This window comes from Abramis brama, assembly GCF_963993115.1.
Source record: "Abramis brama genome assembly, chromosome: 12".
In the NCBI taxonomy this organism is placed as follows: domain Eukaryota; kingdom Metazoa; phylum Chordata; class Actinopteri; order Cypriniformes; family Leuciscidae; genus Abramis; species Abramis brama.
Window position 1 is genome coordinate 28287434 of NC_139974.1, and position 25242 is coordinate 28312675.

Here is a 25242-nt window from a genome sequence, read left to right on the forward strand (position 1 = left end):
GTTTGGACCAGGCAGACAGTGTGAAATTATACTTTTATGTTGAATGATTCATAATTTAGTTATTGATAGTTGTAACATGCAAAAAAACGTTTTGGGGTTTCTGTAAAATGTTTAAATGTTTTTGAAAGAAGTCTCTTATGGTCACCAAGACTGCATTTATTTGATCAAAAATACAGTAACAAAAGTAATATTTTGAAATATTAGGCTACAATTTCAAATAACTCTTTTCTATTTTAATATAAAATAATTTTAATGATGGCAAAGCTGAATTTTCAGCATCATAACCCCACTCTTCAGTGTCACACGATCCTTTAGAAATCATTTTAATATTATAATTTGATGCTCAATAAACACTTTTTTTTATCTTCAATGTTGAAAACAGTTCTGCTGCTTAATATTTTTTGTGGAAACTGTGATACTTTTTTCAGGATTCTTTGATTAATAGAAAGTTTAAAAGAACAGTGTTTATTTGAGAAAAAAAATATTTTGTAACGTTCTTTATAAATGTTGTTACTGTAATTTTACTGATCAATATAATGCATCCTTGCTGAATAAAAGTTTCAATTCCTTACCTCAAACTTTTCATATTTTTAAGTTAAGGTTCCTGTTCTTTTTCAAAATCTACTTTATGTAAGATTATTTGTCATCAGATTATTTTGGTTGTTTTTAGTCAGTTCCATCAATCGGAAAAAGCACTTTAAAATTTTAAATGATTGTGCAAAACACGTGGGGGTTTTTTTGTTTTGTTTTTTCTATACGGAGCATCATGTGGCAGCTTTTCTTTCGAGCTTCATTCATTGTCCCTTCAAAGGCAGTTTAACTAAATTAAATAGAATTTGTCTGCACGTGATTTGCACTCACTTGGAAGTGGAAAGTAGAGCATTCTGTGAATTAAAGATATATTGGCACAAACTGATACGTGCTTGAGAGGATGTGGCTTGATGACCTCAGTCTGATTCAAGCATCCACCAGGCCTTCTCAGAAGCCAAGTTCCTCTGTTTCAGTGACAAGGCGGATATAGGCTACTCATCTTTCCCCTTTTGTCTGTCCATCTCTTTCAGTTTTAACAGTGTCTCAATCATTTATAACACTGAATAGCTGTGCCATGTCAAAAATTAGGCAGTGGACCGTTTTCATTCTTATAGCAGCCCAATCCTTCCATCCCATCACTGCCCGCCTGTCCAGAGTAGATGTGTATGCTGAGTTATGTGTGTTTTCTCCTGGCTGTGCTGAATGGATGGCTGTTTTTCTAAAGTACCCTCCTCTCACCCCAGTGCACCATCAGCAGAACAGCACTCTGTAAAAGACTGGCAGGACCGAGAGAGCGGGACCGCCTACAGTCCTGGCAGGCGCCGGCTACATTATTGGCTGGCTTAATTGTGGACAGGAAATCTGGGAGTCGAGTATCCCATGTGACCCCTGTGGGATGATGTCTGGCACAGTAGAGCATTGTGGGAAAGGGGAGGAGCTTTGACTTGTACAAAACCATCAGTATAAGTGTTTCTAGGTTTGTTAGTGCTGGTTTATGGTTAGGCCGCGGTTTAACCGGGAGTGTGACTGTCCCATTAAAAACTAGTGGTGGTTTGTTGTTTATTTGGAGTTTTCAAAGACATTTCACTTCTACGTGGCGTTTGGTAATATTTGTGTCATTTTCACCTCATTGATATTTTGCTACCAATGGTGATTTGTTTTTTTTGTTTTTTTTCAAAAACGAGTCAATAGACTACAACAGTCAGGTTCTGAAAGTAAAAATGTAGGCTATTCATTCATTTTCTTCATAGGGAAATTGTTTTTTTTTTAATGTGTAGGCCTACATAAATTTATTTTTAACTTATAAACCTATAAAAGACAGACCTAAATCTATGGTATGTATGTGTGTTGAAGGCATTCGTTTGTATTATTTTAAAATGAAGTTGAAATAATTGTTTAACAGCTTCAATCGTAGTGAAAAACTACATGACCTGTGATGCTGTAAGGAAAATTCCACCAATCAGAGAGTCGGTCTTTCCCATGAAACACCATGAATGATGTAATCGTGTCGTTCTTGCTACGCTCTCAAAATAATTAATTGCAAAATATGCATACATTTACAAATATTTAACAAAAAAAAATTGTTTCTATAAATAGTTATGTATTTCTCCATTTTAATTTTCATTGTCATTCGCAATGCTTCATGGTATTCTAGTTCCCTGTTAAGTACACAGTCTTGTACCTTTTGTCTTTTTGTCCAATTAGCCTAGATGCTTTTTTGCTTCAAATAAAACGTAATGTTGTGATTTTACCTTGTACCTGATTTGTTTGGTTAATGGCTTATAACGCTTTAAGGCTTTTTTAAATCCCTAAGAAAAAAAAAAAAAAAATTCAGTGCTCAGACTATAGAGTGCATTAATTCCTAAGATTCCTACAAATCCTAAAAAATAGCATCAGTGCTAAGAGGTTGCTTACACGGATCCTCCATGAATGGCGTCTGTGGACTGCTTCATTTTCTCTTCAGAAGTAAACAGAGACTCTTTTTTTCTTTTCTTTTTTCTTGAGCAGTGGCACCAGCTGTCTTAACAGCTAATCTTTCTGTAATGGAAATTGACAAGCTACCAGCATGACTCTGCTATGCCGTTATTGAATGCTTGTCATATTTCAGCCAATTTTTTATTTATTTTTTAATCTGCACGAGCAAAGCTGGATTATATATAGCCTGGTATACAATTTTCCCCAAAGACTTTTCTTCTTATATACTGAACTAAAAATATGTGCTTGTAACTACTGTGAGCTCAGTTAGCAAACAAAGGGAAGTTATTGCAAAATTTGGTTACAGACCAATTCCATCCGGCCATCACACACACACACATTCACCTCATCTGTTCATTTCAGGCCAGCTTTACTGATCTGTTTGTTTCTGAAGTAGACACCTCTCCATGACTTGAGAGGGTTGCGGAGGCCGGTGTGTACCCAGCATGCAGGGAGCAGACCCTGTATGATTTCAGCTGACAGGTGCTGGCCTCGTCCACAACGTTTGGCTTCCACTGCGCTCATAAATCAACGTGACGTTCCAACAGCTAACGTGTGAATTTAATAGGAATGGCATGTGCTTAACCCACGTGCTACATTGTTCATAGTTTACAGTGACGCACAGACGTGTAGTGACAAGGAGTAGTTTTGCTACATCAGTAGTAGGCTATACTGGTTTGACAAGTTAAAGTGGTAGTGCAGATGCATTGCTTACAGTGTTTAGGTGTTTGGAGACAGGTTTTTTTTTGTTTTGTTTATTTGTATTTTTGTTTGAAGTGCCATGATTGCTGATAGCGAGGTAATGGTGGATTTAAATGATACAATTTCAAGTTAAAATATCCAGTGATTTTTAATTACTATATATTTTATCAATGTTAAAATAATTGTATTAATAATTTTTACGCCATTCATAGATTATTACTGCAAAAAAATGTGTTTCGCTCCTGTTTGTTTGAACATCATGACCAACATGACAACATTAGCTTAACCGATGACATGAGTTTGTGGCCGGACTATCTGTTTGTCCAACCAACAGCAGACGTGGGAGTATTTGGAAAATACATATTTGAGACTGCTATTGTTTTAATTTAATTCCTTTTGGAATTACTAGATAATTAATTTGCGCCCACGGTTAAAACGCTTTGCACGCTTTCCCAGTTTCCCTTGACATTGAGCCTGGACTGGTTTGGCAGGTTGTTTATGTAATGAAGGTGTGTTTGTGTATTCGTACTGTACTGCTGTATTATAATCTCCCCTGTAGATCAGTTTTGCTTACTGAAACCACTCAGTGGTGTCTCATATGAGTAATGTACTAAGTAACAGGGATGGTCAACTTCTTTAGCCTACATTAACATTTGGTGCAATCAACATTAATTGTCCAATCAGGACCATTGGACAATTCACCTGTATAGATACACAGTGTGTTTTGACCAGGTAGAGTTTTTGTTTGAGATCCTGCGTGTCAGAGTTTGGAAAACTCTTTTCCACTGGTTTTAAGTTAAAGCCGAAGAATCCGCAGCTGCGCAAACACACATCAGAATGAAGGACGTGGCAGCAGAGATGTGGCTCGGTGCTTTGAAGTCCTGTCAGCTCTGCAGGGTCCGGTTTGTGTCGGGTCTCATCAAGTGCACATAGAGAAAGAGATTTTTTGGGGGGGTTAAAGGTCGAAGGAATGCATTGAGAAACCAGATTCAATTGGGTTAGGGTTAGTTGCTTGCAGTTATTACTATTGCACTTTATTTATGTGATAGTTTAGGTCCAGCATTATTCCTTACATTTTATGTGACTTACAAATGCTTTGTGTATTAGCCCAGCCATTAAAATAAACATTCTCACTCGCTTAAGAGACACAAGACCCAGAAAAGAGGTGACTCTGGGTGACCAGATATTGACGGCCTCATTTTCCTCTCGAACACTGCAGGCTTTCAGCCTTCCCCGTTGTGAAAAAGATGGCAGCCATGCGCGACACCTGCGAGCGAGTGGAAAGCATGCTGGTACGGCTGTGGCCTGCTTATCCTGCTACTGGCTCGGCCCTGCTGCCAGCAGCCGCTGCTGTGGAATAATGCCAGTGTGAAACTGAGAGAAAGGGACACACAGAGTTTCAAATTTAAAGCTTATTTGCTGGAATCTATAGTTAGTTTTGTACATTTTTGGGGTGTTGTGGGTGGTTACCAGGGCGTTGCGGGGTTTATGGAAAAAGCCAGTCTGGATATCTCACTTCCAACGGTAGTTAAGCAAATGGTTTATTTGCTCACAAGCTCTTGTTTAAATGTGGAATATTTAAGCTCTGACACAGATCATCACTCAATGCTCTGCTCCAGATAAGAGGGGTCAGAGGTCATGCGAGCTAGGGTGACACAGAAGGCGTCTCCTTTTACACCCCTGACGAAGGAGAGAGAAAGAGAGAGAAAAAAAAAAAGATAAAAATGAAATGAATTATGAAGTCTGGCACATTCAGGTCATAGTCGACTATATCATTTTTGTATTCACTGGCTCTTTCCGCCACATTGGAAAGGATGTTGTTTGGTAGGGCTTTTTTCCAGAAGAACCTCAGACAGAGGAAGTAAAGGTCTTCACCGCCAGTCATTCATAACCATCAGAACCTGGCATCAATGTCCTATTCATTTATTAATGCACCGAATGAGAGCTCTATCCAAAAAAAGTACACTTATTAATACTGTTACTATTACTCATACTACACTTGAGCAGATAGAACCAAGTGATAACTCAAATCATGCAACTCGCTGAATAGAGGTGTGCTTAAAGTCACCATGGAATAAAAACATACTTTTTATATTCAATATTGCAGAATTTATTATAAATAATTTATCCGTGCACATCATTCTTTTAATTAATGTGCCCTCGTAATCTTTAACCAAAATATCTTCCCCTTTCACTTGCAGCAACATCTCTTCTCTTCTCTGATGATGTTAATGTGTCAATCACATTGAGATCACAGCAATGGCAAACCACGATTCAACGATCCAATCAATTCCAGATAAACAAAATTAAGTCCATTTTTCCTTCTTCAAGAAGCCGCTTCACTCGGTTATGTCACAGTAGGGAAAAAAAGATTAGCGCAACTTCCGTTTCATCCGGACTTTAATTGTATTGAATGTGCACTTGTAGTGTACTTCAAATCTTAAGAGTACTTAAAAAAAAAAAAAACTGTTAATGAAATAAAACACCACTTAAGTGTACTTAGTGAATACACTTTCATGACCCAGTTTCTTAACAACATATAATTTGCATAGCAAAGAAAATGTAAAATTGTAGTTGATGTATGTATATTAAACAAAAACACAGTTTGGCAGCACATGTCGGTAACATGGCCATTTGTTCTTCAGTGAAATCTGAATTGCAGCTCCCAAGAAATCCTCTCAGCACGGCTATTTCTCTTGATAGCAGGGAAGTGGCTAACGGAATCTGAATTGGGTCTGGCTTGCCCTCACACACACTGGTATTAATTAAGCGCCGTTGTTTAAGCAAGGTGAGCGTAATCGCTCTTGTCAGGGGGGCTTCGACACAATTCAAACTCAGTGTTATTGTAATTGGTTCAGTAGTAAAGTGAGAGAGCCAAGTGTGCGCGTGTCATATGCTAATCACAAATTTGCACCACATTTTTTCACTGTAGTTTTTTCTAAAGGTGCTGATTTCCCTCTCACTGAATACTTAGTTGAAATTAACACCTGCGGTGTTGGTGATCGCACCCTCCGCTGAGACCGTCGGATCCTCCTCGTTTTGCTTCTAAAAATCAACAAATGCCGTTGTGTTTATTAGAAAGCCGCGCGGTGACTTTTTCTGACATTTGAAGGCTGAATGCGACCACGTAATATATTGGATAAATGTTGTGGGGGGAACTGTATAGATTAAAGGACGGGTAGGGGTAACCTTTCCGAACCTTTCTTTTATTCCCAAAGTCCATCCTTTTGGGATGTATGGGGGTTTGTGGGACCCCAAAGGGATTCTTTATTTCATTTTCTCTTTTCTTTTCTTTCTTTCTTCATGAAATCCATACCACTTTGTCATGCAAAGGCTCTTTTCTTTAGCGGGGGATGAAGAGAGGGCCGCGGGGGGCGAGATCAGCCCGGAGTGGAGGGGCAAATTCACCCTCTCCTCATAATCAATCTTGATTGACAGGCTCTTTGAGCACTGGAGCTTAGCCATTCGCCGCAAGCTGTCTGGTGGGCGTGACCTCTAACACCAGGACCACCTGGCTGCCCTGACCCCTCACACCCACGCATGGACACCCCAACACGAGCGTGACTGCCACTTCCTCCCTGCTTAAATCATGCTTTGTTTGTTCACAAACATATTTGCTTAAGTAAATGTACAGATCATTTGATAGGTTTCCAGTGAATGAATGAACAAGAAACACCCAGTGCTAAAATTCTTGCGCAGTAAAAGTCAGCATGAAATGAAAATTGATTGAAATCAATTTAAGCAAGACACCTCAGGTGAACAGATATCCCTACTACCCTATCCCTAATATCCTATCCCTAATATCCCTACTTTTTGTTTCCTATTACAAGTTTTCTGAAATGTTATGTTTTAAAGCAAATGAGGCGTCATCTAATGCTCTAATTTGCTTACATTTTCAGAACAGGAATCTGAACACTGGATAAAGCCAGGTTCAAAACTGTAAAAGTTTAGTATATGCAAGTGCTACTGAAGTGGAGATTTCTGGCTTAGTGCAATGGGGGGAAATAAAACTAATTTGGGAAAATGGCCTTTAAAGAGATTTTCTTTCCACTAGTAAAATGCATTGTGAAAAGCCAAATAAACCCAAATCTCACAATTGACCAGTGCATGAAAAAAGTGCTTGCCTGTTGTGTCTTGCATTAAATGTCTGTTTTTGTTGTACACAATTTGTCAATTTACATAAAAATAATTTTAGTAGTAGTATTAAGGTGGTTAAGGCTCCATGGTGTGGAAACGATATATAAACTAGCAAAATATACATTATCTAATAAAAATCCCTGCCAAATGTGTGGTGTTTTTTTTTTTTTTTTTTTTTTTTTTTTTACTCAAATCATGCTGCAGAAGTTAAATTCAAATGTCATTTCATGTTGAATTGAACTTGTAGTATGGCCTTTTCGTTGAGTTTAAACAGTTAAACTAGCCTTACTGTAACTACAAGACATGTGTCAGACTTCACACCCAGCGGGGACTTTCCTTTCCTCTCCTCACTCGTTCTTCAAATCCTTCTCCCCGTGTGCTTCTGCACATAGCGCTATATCTTGCATCCCTTGGCATGCTGTGAATTTGTTTTGTCATGTCTTGTAACTACCCGCTTTCTTGACAATTTAATAGATGAACGAAAAAGCCACAATACTTGAGAGAGGCAGATTTTATTTTCTGTTGGACTGAAATTGGGTTGTTATGTCAGAGAGAATAAAGCCATCTCTTTGGTTTGTGATAATAAAATGGCCACAGCGGCGATATGAAGCACACAGCTGCTGCTGTTTGCCCCCTCTCACCCAGTATGAGCCTTTTTATGTTAGTGTGTTTCTCTCGTAAAATTATTCATTTGCTCCATTCAGCAGTATTGGTCTTTTTTTTATGTTCAGGTCAATTATGTTTTTGGTTCGTTGCTGTCTGGGATGCTTGATGTCAACTTGTATTAATAGTTGTGAAATCACTAGTTACACATATAGATTTTAAAGTTACCCTTAACTGTATAGCTTTATTTGTAATTGATTAAATAAAACAGGATTTGGAAAATGTTTCTTGCTGGATTCAATCTGACTTGTGCTTACAAGAGCACCACAGCTCAATGAGCATGTGCAGTATCTCCGGAGTTGTTCAAGGCTGGTTTTAATGTGTGTTCAGTCTTTCCACAGATTGTTTTTATTAAGAAAGATTGTTGTCCATTTGCTGATTTTGTGTGTGTGTGTGTGTGTGTGTGTGTTTGTGTTTGTGTGGCCGACATATGTTTACCTTGACCCCTGTTGGTCTCAATTAATGATTGCCCATATGTATCCAGGGTGAATAATAGAAGCTGCTAGCATGTGTGTTGTGTTAGTCAGGAAATGCTTCATATCTGTGTGTGTGTGTGTGTGTGTGCACAGCACACATGAACTACAGGATCTGGCTGGCGCTTCTGCTGTCTGACCTGCGCTGGGTTGATGGGGCAAGAGAGAATTTAATTACATCACTCGTAAAGGACAGAATGGAGGACCTAGATGTGGTTATGGAGTGTAAGCATACATGGTGGATTCAATTACGGCACTCACAGGTTAACTAAAGGGAACAGGAAAGGTTAGTTGATCTCAGATATCTATGACTAAGATCATACCCATTTAACCCACCACATACTGTGCGGGTTATTCAACGACACTATAGTCCTGCGCTGTAAAACACTTCTCTGGCAGCTGTAACTATCACATAAAGTAGACTCATTTGCATTTAAAAATAGAGGTCATGGAGTGTAGATGATTCCCTGCTAATTATTGGTAAGGCTAATCAAGTAATTAGCATGTCAGTGAGGTAATATTTGTGTAAGGTGTCCATTGTGTATTTATTGGTGGATAATAACCGTTCTTTGCCTGGCGCACTGACAACAATGTCACCATTGCGGTTACCCCAATACAAATTTTTCAATGGCTGATGCCGGTGCAGAGCAGGATGGGTGATTGGCTGATATAATGCCCATATAACTTATGTATTTTGTTTACAGTATGATATATATAATATAAGTTATTAATTGTAATTAATTAATTGTTCAAAATGTTAATTTAATTTCTGAAATGAATTGGATATTTAATCTACATTTTGTATTTACTCATGAAATCAAAAATAAGTAAATCTGCTGAAAGTTTCATTAATATATTTGTCGATAATGGGCTAATGCCAGTGGGCCATATGACATTTATACCTTTATATCACAGCAAGGAATTTTATATCACAAGAAGTGCTATTTTATTGCTGTAAATTTAACCCTCAAATGTTCTATATTTCTAGTTACATAGAAAATTACTTAATAAAAGATTCATCTAATTTATTTATGCATTTATTTTAGTTTTATTATTTGTTTTTGTTTTTTTTGCATTTAAATTTTTTTTTTTTTTGAAATGTATATATAAATAGGTGTCCCTAATATTATAATACTTTTTTCATGGACAAACCATTATTTTTTTTAATCACAAATGAAGGAAAAGACTGGGATCATTGCAAAGTTATTTACATGAATGTAATGCTTTATAAACAGTATAGCTGATTTTCTTAGCTCTGACACATTTCTACCGTTGTTGTATGGTATAGATTGTCATACCGCACTGCTCTAAGTCACCCTAACCGAAATATCGCTCACATTTATCCTTGTCTCCTGTATGCTTGCGGTGTGTCTTTTTATGGTGCAATGTTTCCTCTATAAAGAGAGGGGTGTTTTAGGTGCCTCGACGCCGAGCCGAGTTGCCCTCTTCTTTGTCTTGTGATTGACATGTGGCCTGGTGTGATGCGCCGTGCCAGGCATGTAGGTAATGAAGCGGGGAAACACTCCTGAAGGGATCGCTTGTTACTCCCTGACAGTTAAAGAACCACTCGCTCTGCCAAGGTGTCCAAATAACAGAGCTAATGTATATTTATGAAGCTTGTTAAAGGTGGAGTGAGAGAGAAAATGGAGGTGAGAGAGCGGAAGTGTCTGTTCAGAGAGAGGGCTGGAAGATTGTCATAATGTTTCCCTAAGATTGGGTTGGACTTCTTAGTGCATCTTTAATGTTTATGGTTGAGCAAATAGACCTCGTGCTGTTTGCGACCCTATTTGATCATTTTTATTCTTGTGTGGAAATATAACCTCAAGCTGTTTATTTTTGAAGATTCTGCCACAAAAGGCTCTCAATTGAATCAAAAGGTGCCACTATTTTCCTCCCCTATGTATACAGCATAGCATAGCATAGCATAGCATAGCATAGCATAGCATAGCATAGCATAGCATAGCATAACAACAAACATGTAATAGTCCTGCCTCATTTTTCATGATCCACTCAAATCCTGACTAATAAAATCAAGTCACATCCTATATTATTTTTAACTGAATATTCAGTTTAACTAAAGCAAAAGAAACAAACCAAAAAAAAAAACAGCATAACAGCATAGCAAAGCAAAAAAACAAACCAAAAAAATGGGTAAGTTGATAGGTTTTGGAGCATATTAGCTGAATTTCTCCTAGTGTAGGGTGGTCTAGCGGTTTAACCCGGTAAACCGACTGAAAATCCAATCATCTATATAGGCCTAGGCCAGTCAATGATCATAAATAACCAGTTTGGACCAGCTAGAAACTATTTTATGTTGCACTAATTTTAGCTGGTTTTCCACAGGGAGTATTCTCGTTTAAGTTACAGCACAAGTTCAGGATCTCTGAAGTCAGATGGTTTGTGTCTGTCTGTAGAAGTGCAGTCTCGAGAGTTAATAATGTGTAGTCTCTCACTGTTCAGCCCCCAGCTGTCCAATTTGTCTCCCAGTGCATGAGTCAGGAGTGTGGCCTGGCATAAACACCTCTGAAATCTGACGAGATCGTGCCAACCTCAGGAGGGCATCCCAGGACGTGGTGCTTTGTTTGCCCCGCTGTCATAAAACCCTCGCTGAGCAACATCATGGTGTTAGCTAGCGCTCTGCACTGCAGTTGCTGCTTTCTTGCCAATGGTTTGGAAAATATTTACAGCAGCTGTGAGCAGAGAAGCTAATCCTCGCACGCCGTGCTGCGCTCATGCCTCAGACCCATACAGGGCACGCATTGTCTTTGCCCTGTCTGTTTGCTGCTCTTCGTCTTTCTCTTTTCCTGTTGCAAAATGTTTTTCTCAAAGTTCAATCAGCAGTTTTCTGTTTTCTCTACTGTTTTTCAGAAAAAAAAACAGTAGAGCTCAGTTTTGCCTCCATTAACTCTTAGCATTTTCTTTGTCTGATGACTTTGTTTAAAATGGTTTCCAATTCTGTCCCTGAAGTGGAGCCTAAGTTATGACTTCAGATATGCCTGCTGGCACGCTGTGACCTAGCCTACAGAGGCTGATGTCAGCAGCACGGCAAAGGAAATCGCTTTACTTGAGTTTTGTTGTGTTTGCACTCTGGTTTAAGTGTGATGAGATGGACTATAAATGAAAACACGTTTGCATCAGTCTAACAAGTAATGAATTAACATCTGAATCACTGACTAGATGTTTAAATGGCAACATAGTTATACACATTTGACAAGTTTTCTTGAAATGAATAATATCGAAGAGTGAAATTTCGCTTAAATTTAAAGACACCGCAAATATAAGAATGAGATCAGAAGAGATGGAAATGGTGTATTAAAACTACTTGCTCTTTCCACAGCAGAAATTATCAGAAAGAAAAAAAACATTCGACAGTGCGTCTTTATTTTTGTGAAAAATCCAGTTTCATTGAGAGATGAAGAGCTCATCTCACATATGATGCTGACACCAGTGTTATTTTAGTATTATTTATATACTGTTATAATAATAATGTTATATTTATATATTATATTAAATATAATTATAGTATTTATTCATATTTTGAATTGGCTTTTTAATTTTAGTTCTAAAGTTTTAGTAATTTTTTTTTATGTGCTCGTGTCATGTTTTAATATTTCTGTTTAGCTTTAATTTCAACTTTCAACTTAGTTTATTTCATTTAGTTGGCAAGGCAACTTCTAATCAAATTTTTGTTTAAATTAGAATAAAAAATATTATCACTTAAAAATGAAAAATTCTGTAAAAAATATATTTTAATAAATACCCCTCTCACACCTGGGTGGTCTAGAAATAATGCAAAATGCAGTTTGAAAATACAGCAGATTTCCCCAGTTTATTCTGCATTGGCATAAAGTGGCCCCTGCCGCCCCTGTTCAAGAGATTCAAATAGAGTTTCCAGGCATATTCACTATGTTGTTGGCTTGCAGTGGCATATTCTTGTATTTTGCTGATGCTAGTTGACAGAGAGAGATTTTTTTTTACAATTGTCCCAAGTGCTTAAATGCAAATCCTCCAGTATTTTTAGCGCTGAACTGTCAAGAAATGACCGATAATGCTGGCGATTTGCAGTGGTTATGAGTTTATGAGCATATTTCATACATTTTATGACTCTGGTTTATAGACTGAAATAATGGTCCAGTTCTTCTGTTATTACTCTGTAAATGGAACTGAGATGTTTTAGCAGAGACATTTCTTTCGAGTTCTGACTGCCTGAGACGACTTTGGCCAGTATCAGTAGAAACCTGCTTTACACACACACACACACACACACACACACACACACACACACACACACACACACACACACACACACACACACACACACACACACACACACACACACACACACACAATGGATGGATGAAGATACTGAGAGGAGGAGAGGTCAGGGCCACGGAGAAGTGCATGTAAGACATATTGCTGTGAGCAGGACACTGGCTTCTTGCTCACTTATCCAGGGAGGAGAAAAAGTAATTTGGAGGAAAATTAAAAAAAGGTTTGTGCATTTAAACGGAGCATGACACATCTCCCATGTTTTGTCAGCTTAGATAACAAGTGTTAGATGACTGAATAATAAACCTAAACATGATTTCACTGTTAGTAGTCTGTATCTTCTGTAGTAAAACTATGTTCTTTTGAGGAACATTTTTAGATGTTCCAGATTAGGTTGTAGTTTTGAGATTTCAGCGTCTTGTATGTGTACAAAGATCTCATAAACAACTTTAAGTTGTCATTTAACCGGTAGCAGTCCATTTCCCCCGTCATCCACTTAAGCTGAACATCCACTGCCGTGTGTGCCAGTTGATGGCTGCACTTAGCCTAACATACACTGCCCAGCACAAATGTATTGATTGTACATGATATGGATTGTTTTTTGAGCGCTCAGAGTCCCTCAGGTGGCTGAATTGACTGTTGTTCGTTTTTCTGAAGTCCTCATCTTATATGTATTCCTGATTCGATGGCAAAGTTAAATTGCTTTGTGGAGGATTTAGAATTTGCTTTTGTCTCTTTCTTTCTGAAAGTAATACTTTTTGTAAGTGAAGGAGTGTTTTAACAGCTGACTTTTGCTAAGCGGTAATAAGCATGCTGTTTACTTGTTTTGACTTCTTCTCTGTAGTTACTCTGATTTTAGCGAAACCATGTGTTTCCTTACATAGATTCCCCAAACCCTCCGCCGCCAGCTTAAACTCTTACATATGACTCGGAGAAAGTCATGTTTGTCTGCGTGTGTGTTTCAGCATTAAGAGCTTCCGCTAACTCTGCACGTGCTCTTTAGAGGCCCAAACTGAACAAGGCATTTTAGGGTACATGAAGGGAAATTATTGTTGACAGCTCTAGAAGCGGAGATGTTGCAAGAGAAAACCTGTTTTTGAAATCTTTTGTGGTCCAAGTTGACGTAGCAGCATTAACCATTGTGACCCGATGGCATACCAGGTCAAAATTAGGTCCAACAGTTGGTAGTCAATACCAGTTTAAACCATCCATTAGCATAAATGACCTACAGTATTGGACCTGCCATAAAACAGCATCTACCTTGCGTTAGCCATAGTTGGATTTGAGGTATTGGGATATATGATCAGATCTTGTAAAAGTTGATAATTGTTTCTGTTTGTTCTTTTTCAGCAAAATATATATTTATATTTAGGGAGCATTTTCCAAAGTCTTTCAGCTAAATGTTTTTTACGGTCCCTTCTCATGATGCTTTTATCAATCAGTTAAGCCCAACCTTCAGCACAAACTGGTTCACACACTTGAAAATCTGTTTTCCTTCCATCTGTGTGTGTTTGTGTTATGGTGGGTGGCATGGCTGTTGTGGGTTTGTACACATCTTCCTGTGCCACCCAGGAGAAACAAGAGTTGCATTTCCTCTTAAATCCCTCCATGTTGATTACACTCTTTGATTTTTAGCTTTGTTCCTCTCCAACTGCTGCCGGAGTGGAGAAATCTCAGTGTTTATTTATTAAAGGCTTGCACAGGCTGTAGGGCGACCTGTCAGATCCATTAGACGATCTGTCATCAAAAGAAAGAATGTGAAGGAGAGGTTTTATAAATTGTGGAAAAAGGGTGTTAAAGGCATGGAGAGGTGGGGGTCTAGGGTGTTTGGTTACGGTGTGGTGCTATAAACGCGTTTAGCAGAGCTTCATTAAGACTTCACACAATGCCGACAGGAACTCTTCAGTTTCATAAGGCTGATCTCTGAACCAACTCCACAAGGCCTTTTCTCCACAAATGTCATCTAAAAAAAAAGGTTACATTTAAGGGTAGATTTACGATTTAGTAACTAGGCTATGTTATAAAAAACAATAGAAGTCTGATGTGTCCTCATTTAGATAAATGTATATAGGTAAACATACAGTATGCGTGCATGTGTAATATTTTGCTTTAATAAGGGGGGGGGTGTGTGTGTGTGTTAGTCATTGACAGCTACATTATAATCTCCCTTCATTCTGCTGGTGTTGAGTGTATTGATCCAGTAAGACTGTGAGCTCTGAGATCTCTCATGCTTTACACATCTAATGTGTGGGGTTTCCTTCCAGTCACACATTGCTGCCTCTGTCCAGAGCGCTAACACTCCTGCTAATGTGTGTGTGTGTGTGTGTGTGTGTTTGCGGGTGCGTGCATGTCTGTTATTCTGCACACTTTAAACTCACACGATCAGCTTTTTGAGACACTGTGTGGTTTGTGAGTACATGACTAGACAGTGAATCTGCACCTGCTGAAATCCTCAGAAAGCCATGTAGATATCAGCAGAACAGTCAGAATTCCCAAAAATGCTACACTTTCCCAACCCAATTATGTGTTTATTACGTATATTTGCAGTTTTAATTAATTGGCAAATGAATCATTGGCTAATTAGTTTAAACACATTTCCCCCCAAATCCGCCCACAAAATGTGGAAAAAAAAGATCTATCAGTCTAAATGATCTATATAAAATATATAACATTGGTCCTACAAAATGACTGGTGTCAGTCTTGTTTGCTATGTGGCAAGATTGAGATTTTATGCTTTTTTTATGTAATTTTGTGGAGAATTATAGACAAAACACAGGCTTTACTGCAGTGTGGTTGGTGTCTTCAAATATTGAGTTATTTTAATAGATCAAGTTAGCCTAATTTGGGTTCTTCAACCCTTTTGGGAGACTTTGGAGCCGTTTGCGCCTGCTTGGAAAACTCTGTGTGTGTGGGAGAGTAGTTTTATGGTCTAGGAATTCTGTTCAGTCAATTTATGACATCACATCAGAGGAACTTGGTTACAAGGCCACTGTGCTAAGTTCAACATTACATCAGACACACAACTCCCTTCATCTCATGCAAACAACCATTCATGTCCAGCTCAAGAGGTCACATGTCTTTTAGATTTGAGAGAGTGCAGGCGGACCACATGCTCTTCTAGCCGATTCTGAGCTCTCCTTCCTGTTTCTGTCGTATGGTTTAATATTGATCAGTCCTAATTGCACATGACTGTATGGTGTTATCCTTTTAAACACATGGTCCTTGTTGCATGTTTAAAGTGCAGTTAGAGGCTTCTTTAGGTGTGTGGTCTCCTGCAGCCTGGGACAGATATCAGGCCTGTTCAGACTCACACTGAAGGAGAGCATTTGGTTAGAATTATGCTGCACTAATACCCTGCATTTAGCCTCTCCTATGCTGTTAGGACATTTCATCAACCACAGCAGAGAGTTATATCTATTTAGCCCTTTTTTTTATGTCCGAAACCAAAGTGGGTATTATGGAGTAGGCTACACCAATTCAGTCCTGTAACGCACCCTAAATAATGTGTACATTTGATGTACTCTCAACGGCTAGCCACAAGAGAATATCCATGTACTGTGAGTGTTGTGCCAAATTAAATGCTGTGTCTTGCCAAAAGATGCCGTTTGCAGTGCTTTTCCTTCACTCATTTAGTTGACTATATTTGTGGAGTAATGTAGTGAATAGTGAGTGACTTGGGGCCATTTCGAATACAGCCTACGAGACCTTATTTAGCTTGTTCAGGTGTGTTTAATTAGGTTTGGAACTAAACTTTACAGGAAGGTGGCCCTCCAGGAGCAGAACTGGACACCCCTGGCCTATATGATCTTTGATTTACTGCCACATGACTGATCATCATCTCAAGCACTGCTCTCTAGTTGCTTTATCTCTCTGACTGTGTACCTTTCCATCTTGTTTTCTTTCCCCTCTTTGTCTGCTTTTCAGGAGGCTGCTGAGGTGCAGATCTGTTGTTAATTCATCAGCAAAAGCCTGGCCAGCTTATGTCTCTTGTTTGCTTGTAGAAAAAACTGTGGGGCCCCAGTCCGGGTCTGTCGTGTATGGAGGTTTTGTTGATAAAGCCTCTTTTTATTGGACCAGCTGTAGCACTGAAGGCGGCCACCTCTCTCCCATAACCTGTAATTCAGTCTGGCATTTATTTATTTCTGTAAAAAAAACGAAACGCACTGCTTTCTTATAAATCTATTACATTTTGGCCAGGGCTCCGCACTTGACAGCAGTAACTGGCGATGGCAATTTGTCACTCAAGCATGTTAAGCTTGGTTGTGCTGTCCATCTGCAAGCTGCCCGCGGCACAGCACCAGTGCCAAGCTGATCAGCGGAGCGGAGTTGAAATGATGACCTAGGCTATCCTGTCTCGACACAGACTTCCTTTTGCAACCCTGCACAGTCGCTGCAAGCATACCCACTGGACAGAACATGCAGAGGAGTCAGGGGTCCCAATCTTTAAATTTGAGACGATGTGAGTCTGCTATAAGCAATTCAACGTATTCAGGATTACCTGAAAGCTACAGGCAAATGAGTTTAGTCAGGGTTGGAGCTAAACTCTGCAGGAAAGTGGATCTCGAGGGCCAGAGTTGCCCAGCCCTGATGTACAGTGTCCGTGTACCATGTTTTTTTTTCTTTCTAAAAAGCGTCTTTCTCCATTGAAAGAGCCGTGTTTTCGGCTAAAATATGGATGCAGAACCATATAAGCAAAGTTGCAAGGTTTTCAAATTGCTTCCGGAGGATCATGCTCCAGCTGAGCAATTCCAACGCTCCAGGTTCCCTTGGCTCTGCAGTAGAGTGTGTGTTGCGCGGACATTCCAATGCAGTGAAGTAGAGGGTGTAATGGGGTGCCTCTATTGGTCTCCCGCACCGGATCACCTCTCTCCCTCTCTCTGTCATCCCCGCCATTGCTTTTGCTCAGAGCAAACAAAACAAAAGCACTTTCTTGTCATGGCTGACTCTAGCTGTGCCTCGCTCTCAAACCAATCACCTTAAATCTGCTTACGGCAGACCAAACAAGCGTAGACATACGCTCTGCGGTGCTGACCCAAATCTCAGGCAAATACCGCTATGTGTGCTTGTTTTTTTTTATTCCTCCAACATCTGGAGGACACGTGTAGAGGGAGGAAGAAGCGCTTTAATATTTTTGCTCTTTAAGGCCATCTCTCCCGGCCTCCCCCCCTTCTCTTTTTCGAGGAATTCGTGTTATAACAAATTTCTTGATGTTAAGAGAAAGATCTCAGTTGGCGCTTGGCCTACATTCTTTGTTGATAAGATCCAGGACTGTGTGGCTATATTTAGCGTCTTTCATCTGAACAGGCTTCCAGTGCGTTTTTAAAAGAGCCCTTTCGCGAAAGTATTGTCCCCTCTCTGCCTGCTAATGAATCCATTGTCATTACATATTCATCTGGGAAAGAAGACGTATGAACTTCCTACATGCAGATAAAGGAATTCATCTTTTGTTCATTCATGCTTTCTTCAATGTTAATATGATGTACATTCATTCTACGATCTGATTGTCTGATACTTGGTAGAAGAACTCTTCAGTGTTCAGGTTTCTAAAGCAAAGATTTTGTCATTGGATAGTTGCTAGAAAAGTTTTCTTTTGAAGCTACCTTACACGCATGTACGTTCAAGAACCGTGGCATTTTTAGAGTCTGTACATTTTTGCTGAAAATTGTTTTATTGTATAATCTAGTGGATTTGTTACAAACTTAATGTTGATGGTTGGTTGTAACACATTTTAGCATGCTTAGCAGATTGTTGGCTGGTTGTGACTGTTAACACACTAAAGCATATTCAGCAAAGTAAAACTCTGAAGTCACATGGTAAATGAATTCCCTTTAAAGAAGTACTGCTAAAAATATTAAAGCTAAATATAGTCAGCTTTGTTAATCAACTAGTTTATTAACAGAGCTTTTGTCTTGTCCATTGTGGTGTGTGCATGTACCTCTAGATTCAGTCGCTCTCAGGGTAAGCTAATGCTGCTGAACAGCCTGTCTGGAGGGGATGTTTGCAAAATAAGATTGCAATAAAAAGGAAGTTTCTCTGGCTGTACAGGTCAGGAAATGCATGCTCAATGGCGGTTACAGACAGATGCTCTGTGTTCATTTAACCTCTGTTGGGTCTTTAAACCTTCGAAAAGAAACTTTGTATTTACCTAAAGCAAGTGATGTGTGTCTTGTTGGCTAGTGGGGATCTTGCATCCTCATTGTGTATGTCCTCGTTGGAATGCTTGAAGTATGCTAGGAGCCCCAAGTCTCACTTGGGCCGTCTATGTGATGGGTCTGTATGCATGAATGTGTGTGAATGAGAAACACTTCTCCTCGCTCTGTCACACACCCATGTGCTCCTGGTGCTCATTAACGAGGCTCAGAGCTCCTCCGGGATGGAGCAGAGGGGGTTTTGGGAAGCAGGGTGAGTGTTCGTACGTGCAGCGCGGGTAAGTGGCGTCTGTTAGCTTGTGCCAGCTCTCGGTGTCTCGTCACATCTGAATACCGGTGCTGCCAACCAACTCTGCCAGTCTATGAATGAGCCTGGCATCATCACGGTAACTGCCAGGAACAGTTTTCTGATGCTTGTCTTTCTTACAAGTTTTGTTTGACAGAAACAAGTTTGTGTGTGTGCTTGTGCAGATTAGCTTCCTGTATATGATCCAAAGTCCAAAGTATACTTCAGTTTTGTAACGGGCGCTAGTGTACAGCCTTTCAGTGTGTACTTCATTTGATAGCATGTGCAAAAAATCACACGACTTTGTCCAGTTTCTGCACTATTTCTCTTTAGAAGTTATGACCGATTACAAAATATCATTGTACTCGTTAATTAGAATTGTGGGTATCTCTTGTACACTTACAGTACACGAGTACTATGCTGTTAATGAAGTTTATGGCACAGGCACTGTACACATCCTCTACTGTACAAACTGTATAATAGTATACAAATACAGTATACTTTGGGCCAGAAAACATACTACATGCTAGTATGCAAATGCTTTTGTCAACACATTGCATTCGTGCATCACTGTCTGTAACAAACCAGTGTGTAAGGAGGGGCAATAGTGACCTTCAAATGCTGTTGAATTTAATTTTGTGGTGTTCAGTTAGCTAGCTATAAACATGTTGACAGTTTAATTAAAGTTTGGATTACTTGCTCAGTAAAATTCTCTTTGGCCTGTTGTTCTGTCAGTACAATAGATGACTAGTTAAGAACAAGCTGAACATTTTATGCTGATTCCCTATATAAAGGCCACTCCGACTAGACTAACAATGCAACACATACTTGTGTTTTACATTTATATTGTACATATACTTTTGTTCATACTTTTGTATATGCAGTTTACATACTACTTACTATATACTCTCATACTGTATGAAAAAAAATTTTTTTGTTTGGTTTCACAATTAATGTTTATTATGTTCCTGAGAGATCTGTTCTGAGATCAGCATGTTTATAACGTGACGCTCATGAGAAAGGTGAATTGCCATATGTTCAGTTATCAGAACTTTGCAATTAGCTTCTACTCTGACTCCTAGAAGCCTTGTCAGTTTGCACATCAATGGACGCTTCAAAAACGCAATCTAACACTGAATATCTGTAGTTGTGCACAGCCTCTGAGACTTGTCATTTGTTTTAACATTGAAGGCCGAAATATAATCGCTCCATTCTTCTGATTGCTGTTTTTATTGCAGACTAGTGAGTCGTACTGCGCTCCTACAGCTCTGTTAACGCCAGTATCCAGCTCAGCATTTTTTTTCCGAGCTGGAATGTTATATGTAGCGCAAGAAGGAAATAACTCTGGCGGTTTGCCAGGCTTTGAGAAAAGGGGGGGCGACGGAGAAGGAGGGTGGAAAGGAGAAAAGAAAACAAACTTGAAGGCAAAGCGTTCGTGGTCGGCTCCCAGAGTTGAGAGAGGAGTTTTTCAGACGGAGAGGTGTGTGCGTGCTCTGAGCAGTAATGCTCTATTCAGAGAGCAGCGCTGGCTCGACGCCAGACCGCGAGGTGATAGTGAGCGCGGGGTAATTGCTGCCTACCCAGCAGCCTGCTGGATTGTGCTCTTGGGATCCAGTGACAGCATCACGCCTCTGAGCGCTTCAGCCCACCTTGCCGTCTGCGCGGAGCGCTTGTACGCACACTCGCACGCTGTTATTATTGCCGTCTCTTGGCATAGGACCCTGGCCGCAGCGTATCAGAGCAATAATATGTAGTTGATTCTTTAAACTGACTCTTAGAATCATTTGCTAATTCTTGTGTCTGTGAGAACTGTGCTGTGGTTGAGCTGCGGCTTTGCATGCAGGCTATTTTGAGCCGCGCTCTGTCTGTGTGTGTGTGTCTCTAACGAGGTGCTCTGGTGGTTTCACACACCACACGCCCAATCAGCTGCTGTCAGGCTTTTGCAGCGCATCAGTGCGTAGAGGAGTCTCGAGGTGTGTGTGTGTGTGTTTGTTGACATGTCTGCTGGGAAATCTGATGTTCACCTGTCAGTGTCAGCCCCCGCACAGGAACTCATGCACATGCAAACACTCCCATGTCTTTTGTTTCACTAAGCCCCGCCTTCTGCTTAACCCCACAGGAAACAATGCCACAGTGCAAACCTTACATTTCTAATTGGGCATTTCCTCAAGATTTGGCAAGGTTTATGTTTAGAAATCATTAAATTGGCACAAAAAAAAGCATGGTAGCTTTCAGTCAGAATTAGCGGTGCTTGCTGAAGGTTTTATGTCTTTTATAATAATTTGGCGTTAGTGTATTTCAATAATTTTGTTTCCTAACCCTGGGTTCAGACTACACAATATTTTTGTCTGTTACGATAGTAACTGTGTCAGATTATGCGGTTTTGACTCCTAAATTCTTGTCATGTCGTGGACAAGAAACATGTCAGACTATACGTTGCTTCCCGACCAATCATCGCTTGCCGTCTTTAACGACGTGTGTGCAATCGGTGATGTCATCGAGAAGACTGAACTAGTGACTGACTTCCGGAAACAAGACCGTAAACAAACAATGGTTATACTAGCTTAATGCTAATTCCATTACTCACCGGGGTGCTAAAGAATTTTCAGCAGCCATTACTCCATTCTTCAGTGTCACATGATTCTTCAGAAATCCTTCAGAAAGAACGCCCTAGCAAACACATAGCAATGTGCTAAAAATCCTTCTGAACACCATGGCAATGGCATAGTATCTCCTTGACATCCACCTGCTACACCCTAGCATTGTGGAGGCAAGTTTTGCACATGCAGTCACCACTTACATTTCCAGAAAATGATAGTCTAGTTTGGTGTTTTTGTGTTTTGTCGGACATCAAAGCATCACACAAAGAGATCTCTTTCCCGGATTTAATTTAGTAACGGTTAACCAAGGTCAAAATGTGTTTTTTGTGTGTGTGTCTAACTGACATGCTTCTCTTTTAGTACAGTGACTGTGAATAACACAACGGCATGGGAATGTCTGTAGTTCCCCTCTCGAGACGAGTGCTCTGAGATGGAGGAAGCAGTGTGTGGGAAATAACAATTTAACTGGCTCTCCGAATGTTAACAAGTGCATATGTGCAACCTCTAGTGTCTTTCATCTCATCTACGATGAATTCCACTGAAACTTATGTACTCGCTATATATATAAATATATAATAATTTGCTACGGTGTTCTCCCTTGCAAATCTAGCAGATTGAAAGTGGATGGTTGAGTCTGTTTTGGTTGCCTTGTCTTGATAGTGTATTACATTAATAATCATTACTGAAATATACACAACTTAGTAATTTACTCAAGTCCTTCCATTTAAATTCACCTTTGCTGTTTTGTGCCAAATCCTAATTTTTTTACATCAATGTTATGACCAAGTCATTCTGTAATGTATTACAGTTGCTGTCAAAGCTCTAAATATTTAATCTATTAATGATAGTGTAATTTTAATTGTTCCCATCGCCAGGACCATTTTGACATCAAACAGAGGAAATTGTGTTGCAATACATATTAGTTCCTCTTGTCTGACTGCTAAGACATTGCAATGCCCATTTCAATCAGTCCACAATTTTAACTGTGGACTGTTATGCTTTTGTACAGAATTTTGTACAGCTTTTATAGCATATATATATTCACAGCTTTCTGGACCTTTTTAAGACCTTTAAGAGAAGAATCCTGATGATTCCTGGCACTAAATTTGGCGAGCGCACTACAGTTTTAATTCTATACTAAATAATACTACCGGTTGGGGAAAGGTCTACAGTTAAGCACATTTAAAGAATAACTTCTATAGCACACTTTTGCTATTTATAGCATGCCTGTGAGAACCTGACCTGTGTGAGTCATGTTGCAAATGATTCTATAGATAGATAGATATATTCAGAATTGTTATCAAGGATTGTTGTCTCACGCACTGACCTGTGTGAGTCTTGTTGCAAATGATTCTATATATAGATTCAGAATTATCAAGGATTGTTGTCTGGATAGGAAATTGTATTTTTTGGAAAGGAAGCTCTTGTCTTTGTTCCATTTTTAAAATGTCTCTAAAAGATAATGCAATTTTTCAAATAGTCCCAAGATCAAACAAATAATTGTTTCTAAAGAATAGGGGAAATTATGTCATCATGAACCATCACAATAACACATCACAATTTGTGCAACAGGAAAAGTGCTGTAGATTGGTTTTATTTGTTTACTCAAGCAGCTGCATTGATGTTTTTCTCTACTATAGTGCTGATCATCTCTCTCTTTACAGGATGATAATGATGGGATGCCGTGGTCGGAGGAGCGGGTGGTGCGGAAGGTGCTCTATCTCTCACTGAAGGAGTTCAAGAGCTCACAAAAGCGCCAGCTCTGTGACGGCCTCAGCAATGGGAGAAAGGGACCTAATGGTAAGACACACTTTCAATGTTTTCTTCACTGAGCATCTAAACACTCATATTAAACTGTACGTTTTTGTTCAGTTTTTCACCAGTTTGGTACCATCACTTGATTGTTAAAATCTCAGTTATTAGAGCATGTTTTCCATCAAATGTTTGCAAATATACATATTTTCACTTCGGTTTAGCATTTTACCTTTCAGTACAGTGTAAACATCTATTTTTTGTCTGGTCAAAGGAAGTTCCTAAGGAGGTTTCCAGTGAGTATATGTGTAAAAGTGCCATATGATCCAGGTTACTTCAGAGCTTTCAAAGTCATCTGATAGCAGCGTGTCTGACGTTGCAGCTTGGCACTGTGGGATTTCACTTCACACGGGCCTCAGAAAGTCAGAGCTTTTAATAAAAAGAGCTCTGAGACTCTAAAGGGAACAAAGAACAGGCCTCATACGTACGAGTCTGCACAGCCACACATAGACGAGGGGGAAAGCCTTTTCTTGATATGGGCTTACCCTTTTTATCACTCAGTTGGGAAATGGAAAGAAAAATAAAAGAAATACAACAGATGAGAGACTTTATTCCCTTTCACCACTTGCTGGCTTCTGTCAGAAGTGAGAGGACGCTTCTCAAAGACTTTACTTGGAGAAGACAGCGCATTTTAATTGATGTTCACAAAACAAGGCTGTGAGAAATAGAAGTTCAGTCTACTTAGTATGTCAACATGTATTACAGTTAACTTTCTAGTAAAGTATTGTTTCACTAATATTTGAGATCACAGAGGTAAAACTGTTGCAAACACGGTTTCATGTTACTTTTAAGGTCCTAGATCAAGTCTTGTTTTAACAACAGAGTTCGTCGTCTAATGTAAATATTTTCTAAATATATTTTTCAGACGTTTTCAGTGCTTCGTCTGCTAAACGATTGATGTCGACAAACAGCATATCAAATGGCCTGTAGTCTCTCACAACTTTGTTTTGTTTGCAAACAATTTTCTCAACTACTCTGAACAAAGTTTGTTCTGATCTGATCTGGTGGTCGGCCGGGGACAGGTAAAGCTCATCCCAGTGGCACTAACAACAGCATTTCAAACAAAACCCATGTAAACATGAAGAGAGATCAAGCTGAAGGGGTTTCTGTTGAGACTATGGCAGGAGGCTAGATATACAGTCTCTGAATAATCTCTTAAACTGATAATATGCTCGTATCACAACAGCCCTTAATCTTGTTTTCTTGTTTTCGTATGCGTTAACGATGCGTTGTTACCTCAGGGCAGCAGTAATCCCTTTGAACGTAGGGTGTTTAATGAAGGGTGATACACAAAGTCTTTGTTCACAGATGCCAAAGCTCAGCATGTTTTGACATGAAAGGATCAGCATCAGATTTAGCTTCCATCCGTACATTAGCAATAATGCATGATCTATCTATCTATCTATCTATCTATCTATCTGTCTATCTGGCTATCTATCTGGCTATCTATCTGTATGTCTGTCTGTATATATAGACACTTTTTTTGTCTGTTGAATCACTTCACTGTTTGTCAGCGTGTCAGCATTTTGTGACTTGTTAACAACTCTATCTCAGGAAAAAGCAATAATCCAATAGTTCTTTGTTTCTGTTTTGTTTTATGTTTTCTATTTGTTTCTGCTTTGTTTTTTTGTTTTGTTTTTGTTTTT

General features: G+C 39.3%; 1 protein-coding gene across 1 annotated transcript in view; it reads left to right on the plus strand.

The window, feature by feature from the left end:
• The window catches only part of jarid2b (jumonji and AT-rich interaction domain containing 2b), a 103544-nt gene that overhangs the window by 29374 nt on the left and 48928 nt on the right, over positions 1–25242 (plus strand). The window contains exon 2 of the mRNA XM_084130065.1: positions 23449–23584. Within this exon, the coding sequence (XP_083986191.1) occupies positions 23449–23584 (136 nt within the window). The remainder of the gene's footprint in view (positions 1–23448; positions 23585–25242) is intronic.